Source organism: Lissotriton helveticus, chromosome 1_1 (genome assembly GCF_964261635.1).
Source record: "Lissotriton helveticus chromosome 1_1, aLisHel1.1, whole genome shotgun sequence".
Taxonomy (NCBI): Eukaryota; Metazoa; Chordata; class Amphibia; order Caudata; family Salamandridae; genus Lissotriton; species Lissotriton helveticus.
Window position 1 is genome coordinate 830,000,724 of NC_136057.1, and position 14,640 is coordinate 830,015,363.

General features: G+C 45.9%; 1 protein-coding gene across 1 annotated transcript in view; it reads left to right on the plus strand.

The window, feature by feature from the left end:
• The window catches only part of APPL2 (adaptor protein, phosphotyrosine interacting with PH domain and leucine zipper 2), a 697,983-nt gene that overhangs the window by 199,965 nt on the left and 483,378 nt on the right, over positions 1–14,640 (plus strand). Inside the window, exon 4 of the mRNA XM_078674621.1 lies at positions 11,463–11,534. Within this exon, the coding sequence (XP_078530747.1) occupies positions 11,463–11,534 (72 nt within the window). The remainder of the gene's footprint in view (positions 1–11,462; positions 11,535–14,640) is intronic.

Consider the following 14,640-nt stretch of genomic DNA (forward strand, 5'->3'; position numbering starts at 1 on the left):
GTGTTTGCAGAGTGGTGTAAAAAGGTGCATGGTCTCAGACCACCTCTCGACAAACCCACTGTGTGGAGCTTACTTGAGGTACCTGGTGAGCTAGTTGGCCCCTAAGGACCCTTAGCATTCAAGGGGACTTAATCCCCCAACCCAGGACGCGCCAGGAGGTGCGTTTGCAGGGTGGGGGCAGGTCCTCCGGCGACATGCCAGCTTTTCTTTTTGTATTTTTAGAAGGGGGCTGTGTGCCCCCCCTCTATTTTAGTATTTGTTTGGGGCCTGGGGACCCCTCCACCAGGGCCTTTTTAAAAGAGAAATCTGAGAAGGAGTCAGCGCGGCCCCCCTCGTGAGGCTGATTTCGGCCCAGGGACACCATCCCCCAGGGCCTGGCCTCTTTTTAAAAAAATATAATTTTTTTTATTATGGCGTGGCCTCCTCCCGGGATTTTTCTGGCCCCGGGGACCCCATCCCCTAGGGCCTGGCCTCAGCATTGGGAACTGCGGGGGAGCCCTAATGCCCTAACGGTCCTTGCCGGCTCCCTACCTCCTACAGGAGCCAGCATTGCTTTTGGACAAGGAGAGCTGCTGACATGCAGCTCCCCTTGTCCAAAAGCAATCTGCTTTGCTTCATGGAAGCGAGAGCAGGTTTTCTGCTCTTGCTTCCATGAAGCGGAGAAGGAGTCTGCAATGGCAGGGCGGGAGCGCTCCCGCCCTGCCATTGGAAACTGCAATGTCCATGGGGTGGGCACCCCGGGACATTGCCGGAGCCAGCCTTGGGTGGTGGCGGCGGTCCCCAGGGCCATGAAGGGCTCCAGGATAGGGGCTGCGCTGCCCCCCTCCCTTCAGTATTAAAGCCCTGGGGAGGTGGTGCTCCTCAGGGCCGGGGTCCACAATCGACACCCGCATTATCTTAATTAGTGCCCCGGGGAGGTGGTAGTCCCCCGGGTAGTGTGGGGCAGGCAGGAGCTCCCCCACACTTATATTTTTTATTATATATATATATATATAAAATGTGTGTGTATATGTGTATATATTCTTATTCAAGACAGTACCCTTTCAGGCTTAGAGTGCTGCATAAATTATGCAAAAAAGAATGCAGGGAACTCTAAGTAGTTCCCAAGATTAGGTGGAGGGCAGCTCCTTTATATGAAGCACCCAACATCACTTTGAATCTGATCACCTTGAATCGCTGTTATGTAGCAGAGTTTTTAAGCAAGTATTAGCACAGTGCCATCCACACTTGGGTACAGAGTGACAAAGCATTTTGCCATTTTTGCAGCAATGTCTTAAAGCATGAGATTAGCAAGTGCCATTCACGCGAAGATGAAACAAGCATTTGCAATGTAGTCGGTCTCGCCTTTGGTACCTTATAAGTATTTAGCTATGCAGCACATTATTGCACATTACTGCAACATTATAGCTGATAAACCTTTCACAGTTTAATCAAACTGCAAAGGAAGCTTGGTGTGAAAAAAATTACAACATGACTGGTAGCGGAAAAACCTGGGTCAAAATATCCCAGTTTTGAGATTACAGTCATATGGACACTGAATGCCAATGCACAGACTGATGTTATGAGTGGACATAGCTTTACCCTAAATTAATATACCTAAAAATGTTTAGGCTCATGATTCACAACACTATGAGTGAGCCGCAGCACACAGAATCAGTCATTAGTACTGAGGTCTGATTACTGAGTGAACCATAGCACACTGAGTAAATCAATAAATACTGAGGGCTGATTATTCAGGAAAATACAGTAATCTAAGTAAATTATTGAATACTGAGTGAATCATAGAGCACTGTGTGATTCCTAACACACTGAGTGAACCACACCACACCAAGTGAATCAATTACTACTAAGGTCCGATTACTGAGTAAACCACAGCAGACTGAGTGAATTATTACATACTGAGTGTTAGAAATGGAACCCGCCACTCTAATCAGGGCAAGTAAGTTACACACCAAAGATAACCTGTGCACACCCTTTGGTAGCTTAGCACAGAGTAGGCAGGCTTATCCAGGAGGCAATGTGTAATGTATTTGTGCAACACTTTGAATACGGTATCCCAGGGAAAACACAACAAAAAGACTACACACCAGTTTTAGAAAAATATAGGTAACTTTTATCTGTATACAACAAGACCAGAATGACGAAAAATCCAATAAATAGTCAGACGATATGCACTGTTTCATAAATCTGTTTAGAAAAGCGGTATTTTTAAACTGGGCTCCTTTTGAAGCCTATACAGTAAATTTCCATTAGTAGTTAGGTGTTCAAATCTCCGTGGAAAGTTGAATGCTCATGGGGGCATTAGTGCACTTCCACTCCGTAAGGTTTGCTGTAAAGTGGTGTGGAGAATATTCCTCCACTATCGTTGAGAGCTCACCAAGGTGCTACAAGGACCGTATAGGTCTGACTTGAAAGACTTGAACTTCACTTGTCAATTTGGAGGGATATTGGCGATGCTAACATGTCGGGAATGCTTGAAACACCACACTGTTTGAAAAAATGGGTAATGCCTCCCAACAATGGTGTTTCAGCAAGTAAGTGCGGGTGCTCCCTTTAAGGGAGCTACAGTAATTTTCTCTGGAATGAGTGTGGGAGTGAGTACTCTGGGGTAGGGACAGTGTTGCGGTCTTATCCGACTGAAGTGGTTCACAGGACTTTTCCCATGCTCCATCTTTTTAATGCAGGATTGATCATGGGCTCCTCAGAATGGATAGGTAGTCCCAATCTTTGCAAATAGTAAACGCACACAAGTGCACATGGGCCACAATGGGGATGCCGCATGGAGCAGAGCGATCACCGCGGACATCGCGGGTCCTGTCTTCGATGAACAGTACCTTGGGTGATCGGGTTGGCCCGTGCGCCGCTGGGGGCTCTCGATGTCACTGGAGGCCCTTTCTGCTGTCAGCCCGGTGCACCGCCAGACATGTAGCAGTGCTGGTAATCAAGCTTATCCATTCCCTGCAGCAGGTGGTGCATCGTCAAGAGGAAGCCTGGTTGTCAAGGCAACGCACCCCAACGGTTTCCCTTCCATTTCAGCTGCGGCGTTCGGAGTCCGGGTGCGGCGCTGAAGAGGGCACTTTTAGGAGATTTCCAGAGAGACGTAATTAAATAAAAAAAAGAAAGGAGGGCGTCTGCCTTGTTTAACGATAAAGGTTTGCCAAAGTTAATAAATAGAAAAGAAAGGTGGACCGCCATGTTTAAAGATAAGTATAGAGAGAAACAAGGGTACCCCAATACGAGAACCTTGGGTGGAGAAGTGTTTTAGAAAAACAATGGTTCTGGTGTGGTCAAAAGGTCCATACAAAAAGTGACCCTGTGGGGAGCACTGTGTTTGAGAATAGGAAGTGAATTCCTCTAGAGAGCGATGAACAATGTACACATGGACATATAGGTGAGTTTATGACAGATATTTATTTCCAAAACAATAGTATTCAGGTGCTCACACAGTAAGTGAAAATATGCGTGACGTGAAAGGTGATGGTGATATTAAAATAAAGACATTGCATTGACAACAATAATAAAGACTCCTAAAAAAACAAGCATTTGCAATGCAATAGGTCTTGGATTTACGTGAGTTTAAGCTATTGGTATTGTAAATGGCAATGCCTTGTATTTAGGTTTTAAAAACGAATGAAAAATAAAAGGCATTGTTAGTTGCAATGTGAATAACTGAAACTTGTGTAAATGCGAGACCTATTGCATTGCAACAGAGTACAGGACTGCCAAACTCTAAATCAGTCCCAGAGGTCCATATTTTGCAAATTAGAACTGACACTGCTTATTATGAGATTAGTCCATCCCATAACGTAGTCACCCCACACATTCTCCTCACTCTGTGGCCCACTGTTTTAGTTGAGAAATGTGAGCCCCCTCCCCGAATCTTACTGAGTAAACTACGCCCCTGGCTCCTTAACATTTATACGAGTTCTCGGGCTTCTGTCATACCACAACCACACTCAACTACCTAACCTGGAAGAACACTGCTAACCAAATTAAATCTTGGGGTTTATGCCTTTAGCCACAGAAAAGAAAACCTGCGCTCCATGCTCTAATCACCTCCAGACTTGACTACGTTAACTCATTTGTACCTAGGTCTGCCTAAATATTTAAATAGGAAACTTTTGTTGGGGGGGAAGAAAGAGGGAACCAAGAGAGGGAAAGAAAAAGGGTATATAGGAGGGACGAGACAAACAGCCTGGGGGAAAGAGACTTTTGGAGGAAAGGGGAAAGACAGCAAGCAAGAAGGAAAAGGAACGAGGGAGCAGAGGAGAACATCAGGGAGGAGGAAAGATGATGAAGAGAGGGGAAGAGGGTGTGAATGAAGGAGAGAAGGGGGGCTTGTGCTGGTGTACAAGAGTGGCGGAATGGGAGGTGGACAGCGCCGCATCGTGTTTTGAACCAGCGCCTTGATGCCCTCCTGGGTGAAGGTGATCTCTACAAATCTGCATAACATAATCTAAGACAAGGTACTGCTGAAACTTGGATGAAGAACTAAGAAAAGCAAAAAAAAGTGATATGCAGAGAGCTTGAATACATCTCCGCCATCGGCAATTACTTGGAGCCACAATCTAGTGCATCATTTTATTGTTCACTGCCACTTCAGAGGAGCCATAAACAAATGAGCCCCCAGTAGGAGCGATCTGGTCGAAACCTCCACACCATGTCTCCAACAAGCATTTACAATGCAACGGTTTCGCCTTTGCCAAAGTTAGAGCTATTGGCATTGTAAACGACAACATTTTTATGTGTCTATCGCATCACCACAGCATCACTCAGCACCACCACAGCATCACTATGCGCTACCACAGCATCACTATGCGCTACCACAGCATCACTATGCGCTACCACAGCATCACTATGCGCTACCACAGCATCACTATGCGCTACCACAGCACCACTATGCGCTACCACAGCATCACTATGCGCTACCACAGCATCCCTATGCGCTGCCACAGCATCACTTGTCGCTACCACAGCATCACTCGTCGCTACCACAGCATCACTCACCTTTATCCTCACGTAATACCATGGTAGCAATGCTATGACGTAGTTGGTAAAAAGAGTGAGTTGCATCAACTCCCAGCCAGCGCCTAACTGTACAGACCGTTTTTTTTGGGGGGGGGGGGGGCAGATTTATATATTCGACCCGAAGGTGTGGAGTTTTACTGAGCACCAATTGCATTGTTGCTAAAGAAAAAGGGGGAAATGGAATGCCTTACAACAGTGTGTCCGTAACGCGGGCATTTACTGTTAGTGGCATTTTAAAGCTCAGAAGTCATCTGCTCGCGAATGGCATGCGGCGGTTTCAGATGATGGCAGCAGCGCGGGGCCGCACGACCACATGAAGGCAGCCACATCTGCCTGAATAACAGGAAGCCCAGGCCTGCAGCTTCCTCGGCTCTGGGAAGCGTGTCACTTTTCAGACACCGGCACAGAACATGCCACAGTAATTGCTTTGAAATTAAAGATGGACATATGCGGTATGCGCTGACTCTGAGCACGGCACGAGGAGCTGGGAAAAGAAGCGCGGCACGGCTCCCTGGAGTAAAATGCAATTTGTAAAGCTTGATCACACAGGCATCTGCAGAAAATGCACTTAATTAATGAGTGCGATAGATGCACTCGCGAGTACACCACCATCCTCGCCACAGATGTACTGCACGATGCTCGCTTGCAGCGCGTGTTAACTATGCACTGTATACGAACTAATACCCACACAACAACTAATCGTACGACATCTGTTCACGAACTAATCTTGCATATGCATCTACATATATTTATGTTACTGGGGGTATTTTTAGATCACTGGCCCACGGGGAGGTTGGGGAGGTGGGGCTACTTAACATATCTCGGAAGTAGGGATGGTGCTGTGCACATAAGAGCTGAGGGTACGTAGTTTCAATGTAATAGGTTTAAATACCGCCTCCGGTGCGGAGTGGGGGTGCAGGGTGACAACGTGCACGGGATTATGTAGCTTGGTCGGTGAAGGTGGTAGCCATGGTAACGTAACATAACATAACGCAATACAGGAATCCATAAGTAATTTGTCCACCCAGTGAGGTCTTCCGGACCTGTAACTGTTTAATGTGAAGTCTACTCAATGGTTATGCTTGTATCTATTTACCTTGGAAGGATGAGAGGCTGAGTAGCCCCGCCAAGATTTGCACCCGAGGTGAGGACAAATTCCTAGTGGAATCAATACTGCACTAACCCCCTTGAGAACGGGCTTAAAGGTAAGATGCAGGCCCCTTCATGTCTATATATAAACAAGATGTATTCATGAATATAAGTTACACATAAGCTGCATGTATATTTAACATTCTTCTACCCATGCTACACATTATAAATAACCATACATATATCTACACGCACACACAGCTATGATATTTATCTGCATGCATTTACGGACCTCAAAAATCTAGACACAAATACACTGAAAACAATGGTGGTAAGAAAAAAGGACCCACGTTTAGAAGCAGGAAAACAACCCACCGTTACAAACCGAGGCCTGCTCCGCGATGCAGCGCCCTCCCTTGCAGCTTGTTTCATAAGTGCTCACAATCTAAATGGTTGCTTATTGAAATAACTCTCAGCCCCGGCTGCCTGCTCCTGACAGTGCGGTTCAATAATACCTCTCGGGTAATTGACTTGACCTTACTAGGAAGCATGGATTTTAGGCTGCAGTCCTCTCCTGGCCAGTTATTGACTGCTCCGGCGCATTGTTGAGAAACCGGCAGGCCTTCTCAGAAGCCAATTCCCCACAGCCGCGTTTTATGGGTCCTTCTGAGCAGAGACATTGATTGCCTAGCAGGCCTTCAGCGTGATTGGCAATTCGCAGCATTCCTGGGTGGCAACGGTTGAATGGATTCGCTCGGCCGCTTCTATCTTGAGCCTTGTCGGGAGGAGAGGGGGGGGGGGGGTTGCGTTAGATTTTGAGCCCAGGATGGACTGCATGCATGGGCCAGGCGAATATAGAGGAACGCCGCCCGGCTCCCGGGGTCCGTATGCACATAGTAAAGCTCACATTTGTCCTTTCAGCTGTTTGTAAAGCACGTAAACTATCCCTTTTAACATATGCTATTTTTAACGCACAGAACGACTCGTGTACGGTATTTGGTGCTATATAAAACCGGTTGACAGGCCACCTTTGGTAGGTTTGATTATATATGTTCCCTTTTATCACCATCAGTCGCCAGTCAGTCCCTGAAATCATCTGTTTGGACGAGGCGGCGGGACCCGCGACGCACCTGCCCGAGCTCCATGAAAAAAATGGCGGCCGCAAACATCCGGGCAAAAAAAAAAAAAAAGTTAACACCCACAATGGGGGCCAGCGTCGCATGACGTTCTAAAAGGGGCGGGATGAGTAAAAATCGCCGGAACGCCCACGAATCTGCTCGGGCAATGACTGACAGATCTCTCTTCCAATGGCTAGCCTCCATTTATGGAGCTAGCCATTGGAAGAGAGAGGCGGGACAAAGCCCCGTACTGTTCTAACATAAGATTTCGCCTGCGCGAACACTGCTGCGCAGTGCTACGCTAGACGAAACCTAAAAAGGGGAATACAAGCAACCACAGGCTGGTTTCAGCTGTAGCTGTACTGGGTGTCAAGGTAGGGCAGAGGCTCTGTCCTAGGGGCAGTGAGGTATGATACCCATCTCTAAGCATGCCTGTCACACATACGGAATTTCACCTAAAACAGGGTGCCAGCGGAGCAAATGGACAGGCCCAGTCAGCTCTGGACCCATGTTTGAGGATGCACGTCCTACTTACAGCCTTTCACATAGAAACCAGAGTGTCCCCACTGCCCGGTGCACCTTATGAACAGCAGAGGCCGGGTGCACAGATAGAGGGAGGGTCTGTGGGACGCCTAATGCACAGGTTGGCCACTGTAGCGCTTATGAGTAGAATGAGGGTGTGGGCAGGAGCGCTTTGCCCCAAGCTGCACTGTGTACTCCGCCACCAGCCACAGCAGGGACTGACTGAGATGGAGGGAGTTTTATTGTTGCCGGCTGTGGATGGGGACCATCGGCCTGTGGGCCAGGGCAGATGAAGCCTGCTTCCGGAGATGAGGTGCGCCTATTCCTGCTTTAAGAGAAGGTATAGGGTGTTCTTGGGGTGTGAAGGTGCAGAGGTGGTGGCTGTGTTTATATGGGTGAGGTAGAAAGAGGTTTGTTTCAACTGCTGCAGGAGAGAGAACAGCGAGTCTCCTTGTTTAGAGGTGTACAACAGAGGAGCTCTTTATTGCTAGGTGTTTAGCGGGATGCAAGTGTTTCTGTTGAGGATTGGCTGGTTACGTGAGGAGAGGGATGTTGTGTTGATGGTTTCGTGTAGTGTCTGGTCCATATGGTAAGGACAGTGAGTGTGGTACTGTTTGAAGGGCAGTTCCTACATCACAGTGTGTGCTTTAGAGTGTTTGGGCAGTTTTCACGTGTGACAAGCTGTGATTTGAGAGAGTGGGCACACAGTGTTTGGGAAGCGTAGCAAAGATGGCAGGGGCCCGAATGCAAGGACGGAATCTTGCCCAAGCCTCTGGATGGTTTATAGAAGACAGTAACAGCTGCTGTGCCATGATCCCCTTGCACCACACTCGTTCCGGTGCCACTGCATCTGTACTGATAACTTCTCACCTGCTCTGTTCGCTCCACCCGCTCGCGCTCAGCTACTCGAGCCACACTCTCCCTGTTTGTTTCACTGCTCCCTGCCCGCGGAATGTCCTTTACTCCAGGCTTGCCTTCATTTCTGCTCTCCTGTGAGTGTCCAGGAGCTCCACATGGACTCCCCCCCTCTCCTTTGGGTAAATCTGGCCCCTGAGCGCCTAAGAACAATTAAGCAGGAAGCAAATGGGCTGCTCTTGCAAACACAGCTGAGAAAAGACGCAACTTACTGGCTTCTTAAAAGCGAAATCACATCAGAAAAAAAAAACATGGACCTGCGCCCGGTACACTCATCTTAAATATTACTTTATTTGCGACGTAGTAGATACCCCTCATATTACTAAGCGTACGAATGCTGAAAACTGTAGTTTCAAGGAATAACACAGCGCTCAGCTAAAATGACTCGTAACATTGCAACTCCTGATGCTAACAAGAGGCAGAAGTTTGGTGTGCATGCATATGATGGATAGCATTGCACGCATGTGAGAGGGACAGGTCAGGCAAAATAGAGTGCAAATGAAGCCAGCCAATCAGAGAGGAAAAAAAGCATTTACAAATGCAATAGGACTCGTATGTACGCGAGCCCTATTGCATTGTAAATCAAACAGCAGTCATCCAAGAAGGCAGGAACAGGAGTGGGTGGGGGTGTTATGGTGGGCAGAGAAGTGATGGACTGCGGGAGGGAACGGGGAGTCCGGCGAACAGAACTGTTTTGAAAGTAAAGGGGCTGATAGCCATGGAGGGACAAAAATGACATAATGGCCGGCAGGAGGCGGGACTAACTTGCCAAACACCAATCAGAATGCGATATTTACGATTGCAGCCAAATAAAAAGATATCCGGAAAGTGGGCGAAGCTTCCCCCACTATACTGTATTTTAGTCAAACCTAGGTCACTGAATGAATTCCAAAGAGTGTGTCCTGCTACTGCCGCTGCCTGCGCGGAGTGCCCTGATTTTCGTAGCTGAACAAAACACAGCTGTTCCTCGTGACACTGGCTAATTTATTCAGCCTTCCCATCTTTACCACGCACTAACGTGAAGTCTACTGTATTTCCCTGGTTGCCCATTCAAATCTCAACATCACCAGAATTCAGCTTGCTCACCTGGTACATGTCATGAAGATGATCTTGAACAATTGAGATCGAAACGCCATCGACCCCCTACACATGAACTCCCCTCACTCTGTACATTTTTTTTAAGAGTCTTTATTATTGTTGTCAATGTGATGTCTTTATTTTAATATCACCATCACCTTTCACGTCACGCTTATTTTCACTTACTGTGTGAGCACCTGAATACTATTGTTTTGGAAATAAATATGACAGCATAAACTGACCTATATGTCCCTGTGTACATTGTTCATCGTTCCCTAGAGGAACCCATCGCAACACAGGCTTGTCAAGCAAGGGAGTGTGTTGGTTGAGTGTTTTGGGCATCACATTTGGACATTATGTCAAGATTGTTTCATATATTTATTCTGCTGTCTTTTGGTGAATCAAACACTTATACTTTAATGAAGATTATAAACACCAGTTGTAAATTGCAGTCTGGGATTGGCCTTAAAAATCATAATTACCAATTCCATTCAATCAGATAATGGAATTAGCAAATGCATACTCTTTTCTGATTAAAGATCCATTGCAATACTTGGCCAGTCAAATGCTAATGAGGCATCTCTTAAATTCACAGCAGTCAGTTTGACAGCTAGGTGACTGGTGCCACCTACAAGTCAAGATTAACTAGCATTGGCAATTCCTACAGGTCCAGCTTTAAAGGAATGTTATATGGTAATGTGAAGTATTACAAGTAAATAGCATGGGATATACATATGTATTCATGTGGAAGCAAATACATTTAGGATAATATTGGTGTAGGTTAAAAGGAAAGGAGACAGTTGCACTGCCAAGCCAGACCTAAAAATCTATGTAGGCTAATAACTGCCCTCCTCCCATCTGTGTTGCTGCCAGAGAAAAGCCACATACATGATTTAATTTTTTAAGACACTTTAATAGCATTCCCAGTGTCATTTGTTTGCCCCTGAATGTTTAAGCTTCGGTAGCTGGATAAATAAACAAAATGATCACAGCTGCTAGAGGGCAAGCACTTTTTTCTGGAAGCAAACAACTGCCCAATCAAAACATGCACTCTTGGCTTCCAACATGTGGGTGGAGCCAATGCCCCTCTCTATTGATGCTAACATAATCACCTGTCTTAACATCAGACAACTTATGCCCAATCAAAACATGTACCCCTGGCTACCAAAGTGTGGGCGGAGCCAAAGCTCCTTTCTCACATTATTGTCAGGCGACAGCTGTGCTGTCTAGCCACACCATAAACATTTCAGATCTATCGACTTCTTTGCTCAGAAGGTTGTGACTGTAGCAGTCCCCACTGCCATTAGCTTTCCAAAAGGTGTTGGAGGAGGGTATCTGTGGTTGTGGTCGGCACATATGACACCCTGTCTTCCCTTCTTTAGTTCAGAAGAGAGTATATTGTAATTCAGTGTTGCGTTTCCAACAGGTAAAACTTAAATGCGACAGTGACTTGCCCAGGTAATCATGGCTTCACCTTCTTTATGATGTCTTTTTTTAGAGCTGCATATCTACGATAATATCATCTGATTAGTACAGTGTGCCTCAAATTAGGTTCAACAGAGAGGAAGGGGCAAAGCCTTTTAGGCATAATCAGTCATTTACTATATTTGAACTTTGATAGATCTTTACCAAATCTGCAACATAGTTATAGTACAGCAACTATTTCTTTGGAAGAACAGTGTGGCTTTACTAACATGTTCTATGTCATTACAGAATTTTGCACTCGGAAGAGGAGATGCCGAAGTGATTTCTACCCTTCAGTATTTTGCAAAAGTAGTAGATGAGGTAAGTGACTTGCTTTATCATGTGACATCATTGTAGTTTGTAAAGGTGAACATGGGCAAGCAGAAGTATGTTTAAATGGAGGTACACCTCCATTCTTTGAGAAATGAATGGTTGCAAGCACCTGGATATTTACCATTTGGATACATTGAGATTAAGTGTAATCTGTGAAGGTTCACAGGCAATTATATAGGTTGCAATGTGGTAGTGGTAAATTGATTTTTGATTCAAATGCTAGGAAAAATTACTGTGTATAGAGTCATTGTTGTAGTAGTCCTTGCTGCCACTGTTAACTGCCTTTTTTTATTTTTCTGTAAATAGGTTTTTACATCCCTCACCTCAGTGGAGCTCATTAATTGATTTCAGAATGAATAAAAACCGAATAAACTGTGTTAATTTTGAATCTGTAGTCTTTAGGTCGCACACATCACTCAGCAGCAAGTATTTAACTCGCTGACTTTCTTTTCCGGCACATGAGTCCGTATTCTTAATTAGTTAAAGTGGGTTGCAATTGTAAACTGTGGTAGAGATACATTTCTAATTTGGGGAGACTTGGCCTGGTTCATGTCAACAGTCCTGAACTTTTCACCTATAAATCATTGTTTTTAGGGGTGTTCGTCTAGTTAGCGCAAAGGGAGCACAGCAGGACTACAACATCCAATATGGATTAAGTTATTACATAAAAGTCCAGGAATGGAATCATTGTTGTTAATGAACTGGAACTGTGGGGTTCACCGTACTTCTCATGTCAAGGTACTGGGCACATTTCATGTTATCAGTGATGGCTCAACCGCTATGGCGGAGGACCCTCGCGCCCCCCCCCTCACAGGCTCAAAACTTAAAATATAAATCAGTAACAAAATGGGTTTATTACAGTTTTATTTTTCAAGTTCTAAAGGCTGGGCGAGTCTTGGGTGGGCACCATTGCGGGCCAGTCACGAGAGGGATTTGTGAGCACTGCTACCAGTGCGCATATCGGTTTGGCCAGCTGTCTGAGGACAGCCACACTGACATGCGCACTGAGCTGTCTCCAGTCCGAGCTGTTTTGCCGGGTTGGAGATAGCAAGCACAGGCTCCCAGTCTCTGAGAGTGCAAATTCAGGCCACTCAGGCCAATCCTGATGCTGCTCTCAAGCATGAGAGCTGCGTCAGGATAGGCAGCAGGGGAGTCTGGGAGCCTGTGCTGCAGAGAGGACTCAGACCAGAAGAGCAGCGGGCGGCAGGTATGTTCTTTTTTTTTTTATGTCTTCTTTGTTGTCCTTTGTCGCCCACTACGCCTGCACACTAGTCGCTACTGTATGTTATGTGCTAAGGGAAGGATTGTTTTCAAATGTAGGTATTAGCTACTTTGTCTTAAATATTTTTGAGTTCTACGCAGACTTAATGGCCTAATGTTAGTGAAGAGCAACTCTCTTGGCATTGGCAAATATTTTCAGGTTACACTAACAGACCTGTCAACACACACCTTGCCAAAGTGTGTCACATGATATCAATACTATTCACATGATCTCCGTAATCTTTACATGATCACCCCTGTGAATAACCAATATCACATGGTGAGCATTGAGTGAGCTGTGAAACCCTGCATAGAGTAGGTTTCCAGATTGTTTGGGTCCATGCAGGTTTTGCATCCTCCTTAGGACACTGGGGGCAGGCTCAGAATACTTTGTTTTTGTTTTGAGACAGGGGTAGGAGAGCCTTCTCTGGCAACAATGGGTGCTAAGCCCTGCCCCCTATCCATGAACCCGACCCTTTATTTATCTTTCCAGGGCTCTTTAGGCAAGTCAGACATTTGACACTTAAACTATAATTCTACTTTAACCATTGAACTACCCTATGTTGCTGCCCCTGCCCTCGCTCTCTATTTGTGCATGCCCCTGACCCTTCCAACCTTAGTCTATTTTGCCACCACACCCCCTGTGCTGCCACTGCCCTTCCTTGCTGCCCTGATCCAATCCCCTCGTTCTGTGTGTGAGCCCATCCTGCTCCCTATTTGATCATTGTATCTTTTGTGTAACTGCCGTCTGTTGCTGCCCTTCTGCCCCTTTGTTCACAATGTGCATTCCCTTGCCCCCTATCTCCCCACTGTGCTACCACTGCCTTTCATTGCTGCCCCTACCTCTTCCCTCAGTGTGCAGTCCCCTGCCCCTCACTCTCTTGTCTGTTGAGCTGCCACTGTCCTCTGTTGCTACCCCTCTCGCGCCATTCTACATGTGCATGCTCCTACGCCCAAGTCCCTTGTACTGCCACTGCGCTGCCACTGCTCCTCTCTTGCTATCCTTGCTCCCTACCCCTTTCCAGCCGTGTACTCGGGTATGTGCCCCTGCCACTCCCCCTCCCTTCCTGGTCTGTTGTTACTGCCACTTCTCCTATATTGCATCTGCCTTTTATTGTTGCCCCTGTGGAAGTATAGAAGAGCACACTTGGCTTTGCCATGATCAGACACAACAATTTAGGATCCTTTTGATATTTATAGAAATGGAACTTCGCTTGGGGCCACATGCTATGTTGCCTTTGAGGTTTAACTTTTGTGAATCGAACATCTGTGCCAGAATGGAAACTTGCCTGTATAATCATCCAAGGGGAGTCAACCTTTTTGCATCAACAGGCCACACAATTGTAGTTTTTTTATATCTTTCTTTTTAAAAAAAAGGTGTGGTACTGATCCAACGGTTCAACAACAACAGATACTCCACTATCATATACTCACCTGGGCCCATGAACTCACAGTGCGTAAAACCGCTGGGGTCAAGTTTGTAATTTCCACAGTGTTCAAGATTAGTTATTTAATATTCCTAACTAACCTTTCACTGATCAAAAAGTTATTTCCTCTGGTCAATGGACCACTAGTTGAACTAGTTGATGGTGAAAATGAACATACAACTACCTGTTCTGTTATTCAATGTAAATAACCACAGACTCAGGAAAGTTTTAAATCTTTATCTAACTTAATGCATGTGAACCATTCAAAAATACAGTGCAGTCACCTTCATTCATAGGAGAGAAAATTCAGTTCATAAAGGCCAAACATATCCTTCTGACTCATACAATAATCAATGCTCAGAAAGGGAGAGGCCAGTGAGAAAAGGACATCAACAAATAACAAGAAA